Below are 14100 nucleotides of genomic sequence, written 5' to 3'. Positions count from 1 at the left end.
CACCGCAACAAATAGTTCACATATTCCTTCAACCACAATAATAACCAATGGTGGCTTCTATTTATACATATAGAGTGCAGGCGAGGTATGCATTCAGGTTCAGTTCGATCAGTTCAATTAATGCAATTGTTGCTTGTTCAGTTGCTTGCATGAGGTAGTCACAAACTTGAGGCTCGGTCTAAACGCGACACCCAGTGACTGATATAATTGACGTGCGGGGCACATTCGCTCAGCAACCACTGATGGAACATCAACATTGACTTTAACGACAGAGTGATTGCATCTTCCTATCTTTAGTATTTAGATAGGCATATCACATCTCAGTTTTATATATGGACGAAGAAATTGACAAAGCCGTCAGTGTTCCACTCGAGGTGTCCTAGATGAAGAGAAAAAGCTACCGATGAGACTTAATGGCGAAAATTGCCAGGGACTGTGTAGCTCTGAAAGTTGCCATTGCTTATTGTATATAGTAGAATGCCACTGGTCACATTTCACTAACAATGAGTGTCTATGCCTGAAATGGGCATAGAAAGTTTTCTTAGTAGTTTGTATTTGCTAATCTAGAGGATATGACTTCTCCAAGTGGTTGCTTCCAGAACTTGGAAACGTCATTGATGTAAAAGCTGAAGGTTTACTCAAACACGATAGCAAAACTTAGGTTTATGATTTCTTATAAATTCACCGATCTTTTTACAGTTTCACTGCCTGCAGGATATGGGATAGGACGGGGTATGTGCGTCAAGCGTGAAGCCGGGTCCAGACCTGCATGAGTATAGGCTGAGCAGGCTGAGTGATAGGCTGAGCAACTATTATTATTACTGTTATTAGCATTTATTAATTAGTTAACAAAACTCTTTATTATCGGTTCTGTACAGTCAGCGATAAGGAAGGCTGATATAATCCGCGTTGCACGAAGGTGGAATCAGATGGCGCGTGAATCGGAGAGGTTGCTCGGCTCGCCCAGGTTCGGCAAGTCGGCTTGGCGAGCTTCAGTCGGCGAGCCATAAAGCCGCGTATTCACCTGCGCATTCGCCCCGAATGTGCATTCGGCGCGCACCGATTTTTTGCTCGTCCGGTGTTCGGCGCGTGTTCGGGGCGCGGCGCGCATTCGGGCCGATCCGCTTGTTGGCGGTCCATCAAAGCGCGCATTCGGGTCCGAACAATACCATGAAATGGACGCCGCAAATTTCACTCAACCCCGAACGCGCGCCGAATGCACATTCGGGGCGAATGCGCAGGTGAATACGCGGCTTTAATGGCAATTCCGCGCGACATAATTGATCCAAACTTTAACAATCTGCTACAAAAACTCGCTTCGTCCGTAATGCATACTTTCCTCTAAACCTTTGACCGCCTTATCGAACACAATACGCGGAAATAAAATGAATTAACCTGGAATATCACGCCTAATTGTAAAAAGAATTGTTCCAGAGAGCGATAAACTTTACATTGTTGTATCCTGCATAAGGTAAAGACGTGATAAATCGATCAGCAAAAGCCGTTATCACTACGAATCTAAGTAGATCTATCACGACGGCGGCCTGATAAACCCACCGCGTAAGACGCTATTCGTGTAGGTTCGCGGCGGCAAATATTTGCGTAACTCATGACGAGAGGGAACTGCGGGTCTTCCTCCTCCCTAGGAGGAGATAGAAATCCACCTTGTCAACAAGTAGAGAAATTAATTTCGATGTAGTTCCCCGACGAGGCAAAGCACTCGTATCTAGATAAGAAAACCCTCGCGCGACCTTTTGGGTCTGCAGTGACCCTTTCGTTAAGGGAACTCCTCCCTCGGGGCGTGCATATCACTTAACCCTTCCACCGATCGGCCGCCCTTAGCGCGTTAAACGCCTCTTCGCGAACTTACGCCGCCTCGCCCGGCAAGCAACTTGCGGGCTGCGCGAACAGTTGCCGTAATTAACTACTCGTTGCGGCGGTATCTTGTTATTCTATGAGCGGATGGCACGAGTCCCGTGGTATTAGGCATTAAGCAGAATTTACGCGACGACTTAATGCGGCATCGGGCCCGTTAATCGAACGCGAACGCGCGTGTTCGAGCGCTACACGCGAAATTCTGCGCGTTTATTAACGTTACATAGTGGAGCGGAGAAATATTGCGCTCGTGTAGAATCCAGAAACCGACGCTGATCGAGATCTATGTAAGGAGGCTTGCTAGAATCTGCCGTGTGCCAAGTATTACCATATCACTGATTTTAGCGAAAAGATGTTTCAAGTTGTATGTTCAAATATGACACCAATGTGTTGAGAACGAATGGGACCCACCCCCCGGAAAGTGAAACTTATTAAAATGGAGGCTTGTGGTGCTGTTTGCATGCTGCCACGCGGGAACGGGGCCTTAGGCTTGGGGACGTCGTTCTTTAGTCCTCGCACGAGAAATTCCACCCTGCGAATATCGCGTTATACGTTAAACAGGGGTATACTTTAGAGAGATCCTCTCTATAGGGGTAGCTGAAGGAGGTTCTCGAGCAGAGACGAGAATATGGTTTAAAGAGAGAACAAGGAAGATCCAGCTGAGCAGCAATGTGGCAGACCTGGAGGGATGGCCTTCCCTTTCTCGCACCGAGGAATGTCGTCAAGTTACGTTAAGCTTTCCTTTCCTCATCTACTCTAGCTATCGCCATATTTACGCTATCCAATGAAATGACATAGAAGGGCTATGGTATCGTGTTCCACACCTTGTTATGCACTTCCCAAGTACTGGAACACCCTTCTCAATTCGTGCTTCGTGTTTCCTCCGCTATGCGTTGCGCAGGAGCCAAGTTTACGACGAGAAAAACAGTCCTGGTGTTTCTCACCATTAAGAGAATGGAGGATAGGTGTGTAAATGACGTTTGTTTCCCGAGAAATACAATTTTTTATGCCACAGTTAAGGGGAAATGTCGAATAAACTTTATTGCTGCAGAAATGATGGATTGGATTATTGACTTATTGGACGTTTATGACCAAAGAGTTTGTAGAACGCATTCTCATAAGTATATGTCCATTCTAAAGGACTCCCACTTTTAAGTTACAGATTTCTGTCTTCTGTATGATAGAAATATAGCTGTCTTGAAATCAACGGATAATGCAAATTGCCATATCACTTTTTTTCTGATCGAATTATCCAAGCTCTTTACAGATTCTTTGAACTTCAACTTGATACCTGAAAACTGACTATTACCCGAAACACGCTAACTCAATAACTTACTTCAAACAAAACACTTTGCAAAACTGCCATGGCTTTAGCAATGTGAAAACAAAAATAAGAAACGCGTAAATGTATCTGGAATGTAAAATGAGGTTCATCCAAGTGCTTTCTTTGAAAGTACTACCTCAGTATCGCAGTGGGCGAACCGTTCCACAACGCAAATACAAGTTCTGCTGGATATGTTAGTCGCATGTGTTCTGCATGAAAGAGAATTATCTAATTTTCTAATTTAGACATTATTCTGAGGTTTTTGGAAATCAATCTATGGTAAGTACGAAGTCAAAGACGTCTTATATAAGATTGTGATTTCTCCTTGATTCGCTATAGGTGCCCTTAGGCCAGCGCCACATTTGCCTTTTGTTCGTGCGGACCGACCGCTCGCGGTTTGCCCGCCTCCACGCAACTTAAGGGAGGATTCTCGTCTAACAGCTCCAAAAGTAACTAGTATTTAAGAATTTAAAAAAAAACATTTCGTCATATCGGATTAAACTCTTTTGGAATATAAGGAGGTATCTTTAAGCTTGCAGAAAATATTTTTTTTTATGCCGATCCTCTTATTATTTAATAATTATTGCTCCTGTTGGCGGGATGTTTAGCACCTGTCACAGTCATCTGATTGCAAAAAAACAGTAGTTTCTTAAAGTTAGATAGTTTACGCCGGTATTAGACCACTCTAAAGAAAAAAAAAATTGAAAAACCGAAAGAGTTACAGCGTTTGAAAGAAAAAGTTTTTCCTTAGATAAATTTTTCACATTATTCTTTATATCGACGAAAAAGGTATTATAAATAAAAACTATAATTAAAATTTTAGGTCCAGTCGCAGCGTAAATTATTCAACTTTAAGAAAATTGTCTTCATTTTGCTGTTAAGAAACCTTCTTATTAATAAATAATAAGAAGAATCCACATAAAAAAAATATTTTCTGCAAGTTTAAAGATACCTCCTTAGGTCCCAAAAGATTGTAATGCAATATTTTGAACAACAGTTTTCCTTTTTAAATTCTAAATTTTGGGGGCAGTTACGCGAGAATCCCTCTTCAGACGCTGGTACATGTTGCAGTGAAACATTGATACACGCTTCACGACACAGGTCTCATGAAGCTGGCATGTTGCTCGCCAGCCAGGAGGATGAGCAAGATGCAAGATGCATGTATCAATGTTTCACTGCAACGTGTATCAGCGTCTGGAGGCCCCTGTACAGAATCTTATGAGAGGTGTCACACTAGAGCGGACATTGCGCGCAACGGATCTAATTGATTATCCATCGGCTGTCTTTCTTTGCCCCTAATAAACAACTACGGATTTCGGCATACGTAGGTGCAAAACGAGTCGAAGCGAATAACTATCGCGCGAAAACACTGTTAGATGAAAGAACAGAGGAGAACATGGGACATCCTTCTAGAACAGCATGCACGTCAGAGGCGTAGAAAGCAGACTTACGTGTTTTCCTTCTGATCACCGTTGCTCGACTGCGTCGATGGCGGCGATGGTTGCTGAGCCGGCTGCTTCGAGTACGGATGGTGATGGTGCACCACGTTATTGTTGTTGTTGTGCATGTGCACCTTGTTCGCGTTGCTGTCAGTCGGGGAACCCGGCGAGATCTTGCCCGCCAGAGCATTCAGCGATTGAAGCATTTTCATAGGAATCCTCCTGGCGACCGTTTCTCGGTGCCTCCTTCCCTCAACTCTGTTTACCCTTGGGGAAGACAGGATTGAGTCTTTATTTCCGGTTTGAAGGTGTCAACCCTCAAACTCGACCGTATTCCAGGGCAAACAAACGCGCACTTTTCGTCGGGAGAATTCACGAATCACTGAACCACGGCTCGAACTTCCCGAATATTCGACACAGAAAGCACTGTACACGCGGGGGACACGATTACACGCACTGACACCTATTTGTTTCTATCCAATGTTCGCCGTGAGAATCGATTCTAGAGGGAACGTTCTCAAAGCTGCCGAGAGCCAGTTACAGAGGATGCGGTTGCTTGGATCGCTACAGAAAACAGAATAAAAGTAATAATGTTATGCGAGGACCTGAGTTGAGAAGCTCGATCTGTACTTAAGTTGCTAGAGGATTACAAAATTCTGTTGCAAATCGACTATTTAATATCTTTAGAGTTTAAAAGATGAATGTTTAGAGCATGCAGTGATTGCTTTGTTCTCTGTTGGCACCAAGGAGGAAAGAAGGAGGAAGAAACTTGTGAAAAATCACAGAGCACCAATTAACCCGCGACGAAGTGGTCAGAAAGTAGATCCATGGACAACAGACGTTCTACCTAGTAGGGCAGTGTACGTATACAAAGCCAGGGGGAAGGAGCTCTTACGAAGACGGAATACTTCGAAACGAAATGAAATAGGAGAAACGTAGATAGCTGAGCACGTACGTAGAGCACATCCAGCGTGAAACGGCTTCGTAACGAGTCAATTAAAAGTTTAAGTTTAATTAGAAACTCGGCTCGTATACACGAACCAGCTTGATCTCCCTTTAACGTTACTATTCGCTCAACCTTCCCCTCGACTCCACCTGCGTGCACTTGGACGTTTGTTTCCCTGCTTGACTTACTATCTTCTTATTGCTTTAACTACCGGCACTTTCATTCATAAAGTCCTCCGTTTCTTTCTGGAACTGACAGAGTTAAACTCTTGGGTGTCTACAGAGAATAGAATGAGGACATCTATGATACCTCATTCCTGGAGAATTTCAATATTCTCTCGGGGAATTTTGAAGAATCACAGTGACCTTTTATTGACGACAGCACTAAACTAGAAGATTCTTGTAGTGAGCTGGCCAGGAGAGAAAACGTGCTGTTGCAATGATTTGTATATGAAATTGTAGGACTCGACGAGCTGTTCAAGAAGCGCCTGTCTTTTGGGTGCAATTGGTCATTTGCATTCGAGATATTTGTGTTTAAATAATTGGTTACGAATGTCGACACTCGCAATTAATATTTGTCCGCGTAGAGCGTTGACTTCTAGATCCGCAGATTGCTAGATCGATCCCGGTTAGGTTGCAATTCGGACAAATGTTAATTCCGAGAGGAGAAGAAGTATAGCGAAAGCCAAAGCTAGGAGGGATGGGTTTCTCGAAGCCTCGAAACCCCTCGAAGTCCAGGAAAGTTTCGGGAATTCGAAACTTTGCACTATTTTTCTTGATTCGAAACTCTCGAAACTCAGACAAGAAAAAGTATAAAATCAATGAATAAAGAATCGTTGGCAGCGTGCCTCGAGAATAATTTGTATATTGTTATATTTTTGTTCGCACTTTGTCTAACTATGGTCGATAGGGATTTATGCAAAAATGTTGTTCGCTTCAGTTCTTAAAGCAAGTTGTTCCACCTACAAAAGAGAATAAAGTTTCGAAACAGTACCAATATTTACTCCCTACTGGAAATGTTTCCCTGTCAGCCATTTTCCGCGCAACTAATTTCAAGAGACCAGATGCCACCGAAAACTTCCATGCACCTTGGATTTACTTGAAAATACTTGGAACACACGAGGAGTCTAGCGCAGAAAATAGATATCGAGGCATCTACGTAACAAAGGGGCGGAAGTAGGGCCAGTATCAGCAACTAAGGGGAGCTAAGGGGAAGTCGTTTCCAGGGGGGTCTGGTTCCATGAATTTCGTTCAGCAGCCGAAGAAACGCGGACAAATAAAGGGGCAGGCTAGAACGCGGAAAGTCAAACTGAAGGCTGGAGAGCGAAGATAGAGGTACAATTACCGGAACTGCCACCACTGTCAAGTGTCAAAGGGGTCACGAATAATTTAGCACGCGAGCTGGAAGCTGCGAAGCCTCCAGGAGGAGCAAGAAGGCCGAAAGAAAGCAGGACGGTGAGAACGGAGGGGAAACAGCTACGCCCGCGGGCTGGGAAGAGCCTTGCCCTCTCAGATTACCCTCTCTAACACTTTTGCGCCTTCGCGCCGCGCTCGTCTCTCCCGCCCTCCCGCCTTTTCGTCCTTCTCTGCCCCCTTGGCGCGAGCTCTGCGCCACTTTCAACAGCCTTCTTTGCTCCTTCCAGCCGCTCTCCGCTTCCTCCTCGACTTCCCTTCGCCGCTGACCACTTCGCGCGTTAAAATGTCAAATTAAAATCTCGAGACGCTTTGAGAACGAGACGATTAGAGCTGCCAGAGGGGGAACAGTTTCCGCGACAGCGATTGTTCGTTATCCTCCTCGTCCTTTTCGCTCCTCCGGGGGCTCGTCCGAACCTGTCGTATGATTCCTCGCCCAGACGCGACTCGGCCCGGCTCCCTCCCAGCTCCTCTTGCGCTCACGTGGCAGCCTTCTGACTCTCGTTCGAGCACTCGAACTCACCGAACAGGGCACAATGGTGACACTGGTACGTGGAACAGACGCGAGCTGGCGATATCAGCTTGAGTTAGAGCGAACGGCGATCCCGTCGACGCCACCTGAGCACTACGACTGACGACAACAGCCGAGCCGCCGGCCATCGTATCTTTGGATAAGCCTTATCGGTGCCCAAAGACCCCACCCTTCGCCCATGGGCCGCATCCCTCGCGATCCTACCGACACGCTTTCGCGTTCGAGCGGCTCACTGCACGGTTGCTGGCGTGTAAACCCGCTTAAGCGCCTCTACCAGCATTTACGATACGACTTTCGAGCCTTTCTTCCCCCCTGAGCAGCTGTTACGACTCCTTTCGCGGGGAGTCTCGCGGTGGATTTCCCTTCTTCGGAATCTCGATTTTCCCGCAGTTCACGCGCCGTCCGCGCCTCGAACGATCGCCGCGACAGTACGCTCTGTATGCCGTTCGTGATAGTATAACGTCCCATACGATTATCTAGAACGTTCCCTCTGCTCGCTCGTGATCGTGATCATGTTTGGCTAGCGCGGCAGGTCCTCCGTTGGATGGATAGCTGCGTCGATCCTACGACGACGGCGCGCAGTGTGTCATCTGCAAGGAAGGATTACGTTTAGTTTTCCCCGAGCACAATTCGATTAGACAGAATGGAGATGCAGTCGTTCGTGCTTCAAACAAAGCCGCTTCTACGATAATATTGAAACTAGCTGAAGGAAACTCGACGTGCCATTTAGGCGCAGGCATCGGATAGAAAAGCCTTCTCTTTAGAAATTAAGAGTTTTCTTCTAGTTTGTACGAGCTGTGTTCCAACAAACATGTTGCCTAAATAATTGAGGTATTGCGATCTTGGTTACATTCTTTACTTTAAAGGGTTGCGCCAATCTGAGACGCTCAAAATGGCACCAAATTAAACGATTTTTTTTATGATACTATGAGGATGAAAACTGTATTTTTATACTTCTTATGTTTAGGGCATCTATTAATGAATTTATTGAATAAATATCGTACAAAATTATTTAAAAAATCACCGAGGTATGTGCTGTCCCGCGAAGCGTCTAAGAATCACTTTTTTCAAATTGGCTAGCAACATACAACTTGAACAATTTTTATTCGATTCACTTGAAATTTTAATAGTATCTTCTATAATAGATTATCTACAGAAGTACACGCGGATTTTACGATTCATTAGAAACTTCGTTTGCTATAGACAATTTTAGACACAATTTAAGCTTGAAATTTTAAGCAAATTTCACGGCTAAAACAGATATTTACTTCAAACTTCCACCATTTTCAGAAAAATCATTTTCTTGACAAACCGTTTAGTACTTCGGTGGCAAATGTTATGTAGATAATGAAAATTTTCGGGGTTTTATTCTACGTCAAAGTGTGCAGAACTTCTACCGCTAGCCGTGGAGAGTGTATTTTCAAAAGCTACAAGAATGGAAGAGCACCAGCAACGCCACTGTGTTTAAAAGAAGTACTTCCAATTTTTTGTTACATACCATAAGGCGCGTGGAAAAAAATCCTTAAAAAAGAGTTTTTAATTTACTTTCTAGTTTCGCCCCAAAAAATTCTGAAATTTACATATAACTTTCGGGCCTCCAAGGTAGCCTAACCTCTTGAAACAAACAAGATAGGCGCTCCGGACAATTGAGCGAAGCTGCATCGTACATTTTCTTGGTAAAAGAAGTAGCATCCGATTTGAATCGAATGCCATTCACCAAAATGCTCGCAAAACACGTGGCCCCACGTAATTGTATACAAACACAGCCATGACTCTATCATGCTACTTCTTCAGCTTAATGAAACAGAACAGACAACGCGTGTCCTTGATCCATTTCCTCCTTGGTTTTTCCTATTCGCGATAATTAAATCCGTGACGAAAGCCTGAGATGCCTCGAGAGCGTTGGTACGTGTTATCGGAGAAATGAGATATCGCCAGGGACCTCTGGTATTACCTGGGCGCGACGAATTCGGCCTAAAGGCCGGATGCACATGGGACGTAAGGCGTGTTTGCAAGTAAATATTTTTCCACTACCAACACGCCGTGCGACGAAGCAAAGACGCGACTTCACGCTCCAAGATTAGATAACACTTGGAACGTTTTGTGCCGTCTACTTGCACAACGACGTCCTCGAGACGCTGCTAGATCTGCTGCGCGCGATGGATGAAACCGGTATAAAAAATGTTTGACATTTATTGCGCAAGAAAATAGTCGCCGATGCCCACAATGGATGCTCCACATGCTCTACGATGCTTTGAATAGACGACCTGGCGGAAATTGAAGACTTTGTTGCAAAAAGCTGGCAGCTTCGTACATAATTTGCTGAAATTTAATTGCACGCAGCATTGCGTGTAAATAATAGTAACTGTGAGTTCACCGAAGGCGGAAATCGTTCCGGAGTTCTTGGTACAGACGGTAATGCTGAAGGAGATGAACAGTTTCATGATTCGATAAGAATATTTCATTATAATTTTTATAAAATTCTGTGTATTTACGTTTTATAATATGTATATAGTTTTACAACATGATAATGGTGTTTAATGTAATCATTGACCCGAGATTAGTGGATTTTTATAGAATTTTGTGAAAAAAGGGGCAGCTCCAAATTTCGAAAATTCACCCTGCCGCACAGTGGTTCGAGTATGCTGGCTGGACAAAATTATTTTGTCGCGGTATTGGGTATATATGGGGTGCAAATTGTTAGAAAACAAACCTGATTCGTATCACAGTTTATTAGTTCACTAAAAATATCAAAAAAATAAAAGTACGACTAATTCAATAAAGGAGAACGAACAAAACGACAGTATTGTACTTTAACTATAATTATTAGTTATAACATCTATTAGTTTTAAACATTTTAATACACGAGTAGAGAGGCGTGATTGTTTAACGGTTTGAGTCAAGTTGTCACAGAACATTTGGAAAGAAGAACAAAGCAAAACGAGTTATTTTATCCGAAAAAAGAAAATATAAAAAGGAGGGGAAAAAAGTATAAAAAATTATTAAAGGTGAAAAAGAAAATCAAGAAGACTTTTGCCTTGTGTGCTTGGCTCTGTATTCAGAAAACAAATCCAGAGAAATTGGGGTTCAGTGATAAAGTTGTAAACTGTTTGTTAATAATGTTTCTAAGTTTAATTTTGTGCTCAAGACCATAGTATTTATACCGACAATAAAAAAATGATATTACTTCCTTAATTGAATCGACTTTTTATTAATAAACTTAGCTATCTAAACTTGTGACAACCAACCTAGCCTCGGGGTATATTTTTACAGAATAGTTCCTGCTAATAATGTGAATTAGCTTCTAATCTGATTGACAAAATCCATAGGACGATTTTACGTAGTTTATATTAATCTAAGTCTCATCCTTGCAGCTATAATCCGTAAAAAATCAAAATAAAAAAATTAGACAACCATACCCGGTCTCCCCTACTGTTCTGGGGCTAATGCGGCATCAGAAGTAGCGGACTTTCCAAGTGATACAAATCAAAGTACATTCAATAGAAGGCGACTGATCATTTTACGTTGACATTTATTGCATTTATTTCCCATTATAGAAATACAGATATTGGTTCAGTGCATAAGTAATTCAGGTAATGATTTAAAGCCCCTAAATGTCCATGTGTAAGTAAAGCGGAATTTTTTATTTTATTATTAGTGTATTATTTCGTTAATGTTTATTGACAGCCATTGAAAATAATGTAATTAAGTAACTGTTACTTTCCCTTGGTTACTGAAATAAATATACCTATAATTTGTCTGAAACTGGAGGTCGACAGAATACACGTACGACATTGCATTTTTTTCAGCTGCAGGAGCAACTAACAACAAGTAGAACTATATTTCTCAGACTTAGGGTGAATGTGTTTTGCCTTAAAGAGCTTGTAAAAATTGATGGACGAGATGGAAAAGTGGCGTTTTTGATGTTAGTCACAGTGATGAAAAGCGGAATTACTTATGTACCGAACTAATATAGAAAATATAAGTTACATAACTTGATAACGACGTTAGAGCTGGAAATGGCTATATCTAAGAAATAAGGTTCTCCTCGTCGTCAGTTGTGCAAGCAAACCCTGAATTTTATTTCAGAACATCGCGTGATCGATATCATCCCCAAACGATTCGCTCCGGAGCATCGGTGTAATCATACTTCTGGTGAAAGCACGCAAAACACGAGTAACTGTTAAATAGAAACCTTAACTCGACTAAGGACGCAGAAACTGTGTATAGTTTCTTTCGCAGAAACAACAATGCCAACGGTAGGTACAGCTATTGCATACCCAAGCACCAGCAGTTTGCCAGCACGCAATAGCCGTTTGCAATTCGCCAAAGAGGTATTGTTCGATGCCGGAATCCGTCTAGCTGGGACTGGTGCCTCTTGTTTGCGCGGTGCAATTCAAAATTATATCGCGCACTTAGCGTCTTCGATATCGTTCTCGAAAATTGTGTCTTTCCACGACGACTTGTAGTGTCGCCACGTATTATCCAATTCGTGTCACGTGTTTCGGGAAGTGACGAAATTAATTTAGCCCCTTGTTCCAATTACCAAACTGTTCACGACTGCTCGATGCTCACAGCACCCGCGTGTACCCCAAGCGTCCGCCTTGGCTGGATCAAATATACAGCAATGATTTCACTTCCGTATTTTCCTAAGACTCATCTTTGGCCTTTTCATGATACATTAAGCATCGCGTTAAGAGATTTCAGTGAAAGAGTAATTTATAACTACAATGCATACACTATAATGCGACACTGAAATCAATCGCCAGTGTAATAACAAAAGATGCAGGGTGTCCGGTTATTCACTGGGCTCATTAAATGAGGTGATTAAGGAGGTGAAAATGAAGGAAGAAATGTTCCACAAACATAATGTGAAAACCCGATACCTAATGAGATAGCAACTTACTTTTTAGTCGAAAAATGACAGGTGGACGAATTTCGGAATTCACGAGTGCGCCAGGAATTCGAAAAACGAAATCTGTTCTACGTTGACGCTCCCAACACAAGCGCAACGAAATACATAATAGCACGTCAACGAGCAAAAATGAAAAGTCACAAGAACATTATTAGCATTGCAAATTGACAAGGACGCTATCGTCACATTTTGTCCTCGTACGCGAACAGTTCTCGAGCGACTCGTCACGCCCGTAATGCGTTCTAAATGCGAAACACCCCGCTTACATATCAGTGTAAAATATAATTTTACACTTTTGATACTAAGTATTCAGATTCCTCTCCTATTCAACACCGCGCGCAGCTTTGGCTCAATTACGCGCAACCTAATCTCTTTTTTTTTTAATTGTTTATTTAAAATCGCATCAGCTTATTTACAATATATTACACTGTTGTCTTAATCTATTATGGTTCCTCTCCCCTAGTTCATATTTCCTTGGTTATTTTCATTTGCTCTAGAAAGGATACTATATTCCCAATATACATTTTGTTATTTAGACATTCTTTGATAGTGGATGGGATTTTTTCATTTTGTCTTAGGTCTCTAAGCGCTGGGCAGATCCATTTTAGTTATTAGGAATTAGTGTGTGCGTTTAGTGTGGCCAATTCACAATCTCGTTATAATTCTTTGTTCCTTCCTTGTCTCGGATAAGGGCGGGTTAGGGGTGTAGATGTTGTCCCTTATATCATGGAGCTTGGTAGGTTTGTCAGATATCCAATCCTGGTTCCACTTGCCTAGGATTTTTTCCTTCAGGAATTTCTTTGCATCCACGATAGGGGTTTCCAGGTTGGGCATGACTACAAACTCTGTTCTTATACTTTCTGTATGTGGGATGTTGTCAGAATTTTCCTCGAGTAATACTATATTGCGATGTTGGTATAGTTCATACTGGAGATTGTTTATTAAAGGGTCTTTGCTAAAGGGGTTTGAAATTTCTCTAAGTATTTTTCGGTTGGCTGTGGATATTTTTTATATAGTTGGGGGTTAGGTGTCTGAACTTTTTATTGTGATTAAATTGATGTAGATATTGCTCGTTTTCTCAGTGATTACCTTGGGAAAGGTGTATATGGTTCTGATTTTGTCATTTATTACTTCACCTTTTATAGTAGTATTCTCATCCACTTTTATGTTTGTGTAGATATATAAAGGGATTGGGTTATCATTGTTTGGACTGCGGTTTAGATGGGTTATGATGTGTGCCGGGGGGCGAGGTGACTTTTCTTTGATCTTGGGAAGCGAACTTAATCTCTGTCTGTTCATCATCGTTGAGTAATCCAATTATCTATTATCTAACAGGAATGTTATGAATTTACTAATAGATACTGATCTATCAATCCTTCATTAGCCTTGAACAACTATTTAAACTAATTGCAAGGCCTAAATTCGTAAAACCTTCACCTTACTCCTCATCCAGTATCTAGAAACTACAATCATCCTTTCCCACTAAAATACTCTGGCACACGTATTTCTAAAAATTGCAGATCTGGGTGTTTAATTTATCGTTACAACAATCTTACAATTATATCTATTCAACTCCCTTAAAGTATGCGTATACTCGATTTTTGCTAGGAACAGCTTAATCCACATCGTTATCAACTACGTAGGTAGAACACTGTTT

At 42.3% G+C, this 14100-nt stretch overlaps 1 protein-coding gene across 16 annotated transcripts in view; it reads right to left on the bottom strand.

Moving 5' to 3' along the window:
* The window catches only part of LOC143375392 (CUGBP Elav-like family member 1-A), a 628399-nt gene that overhangs the window by 525567 nt on the left and 88732 nt on the right, over nucleotides 1-14100 (bottom strand). For 14 of the 16 annotated variants that reach the window (XR_013086888.1, XM_076824544.1, XM_076824485.1 and 11 more), the window contains exons 2-3: nucleotides 7414-8118; nucleotides 4651-5202 (exon numbers count right to left, since the gene is read on the bottom strand). Coding sequence is in view for 15 of the 16 variants with exons in the window: in XM_076824544.1 (XP_076680659.1) it covers nucleotides 4651-4850 (200 nt within the window). In the remaining variant the exon portion in view is untranslated. The remainder of the gene's footprint in view (nucleotides 1-4650; nucleotides 5203-7413; nucleotides 8119-14100) is intronic. The other 2 variants (XM_076824440.1, XM_076824450.1) reach the window with 2 other exon arrangements.

The sequence above is a fragment of the Andrena cerasifolii genome, chromosome 1, assembly GCF_050908995.1.
Source record: "Andrena cerasifolii isolate SP2316 chromosome 1, iyAndCera1_principal, whole genome shotgun sequence".
Classification (NCBI taxonomy): Eukaryota; Metazoa; Arthropoda; class Insecta; order Hymenoptera; family Andrenidae; genus Andrena; species Andrena cerasifolii.
Note: the sequence above shows the minus strand (reverse complement) of the source record. Positions and strands in the feature narration are given on the sequence as shown.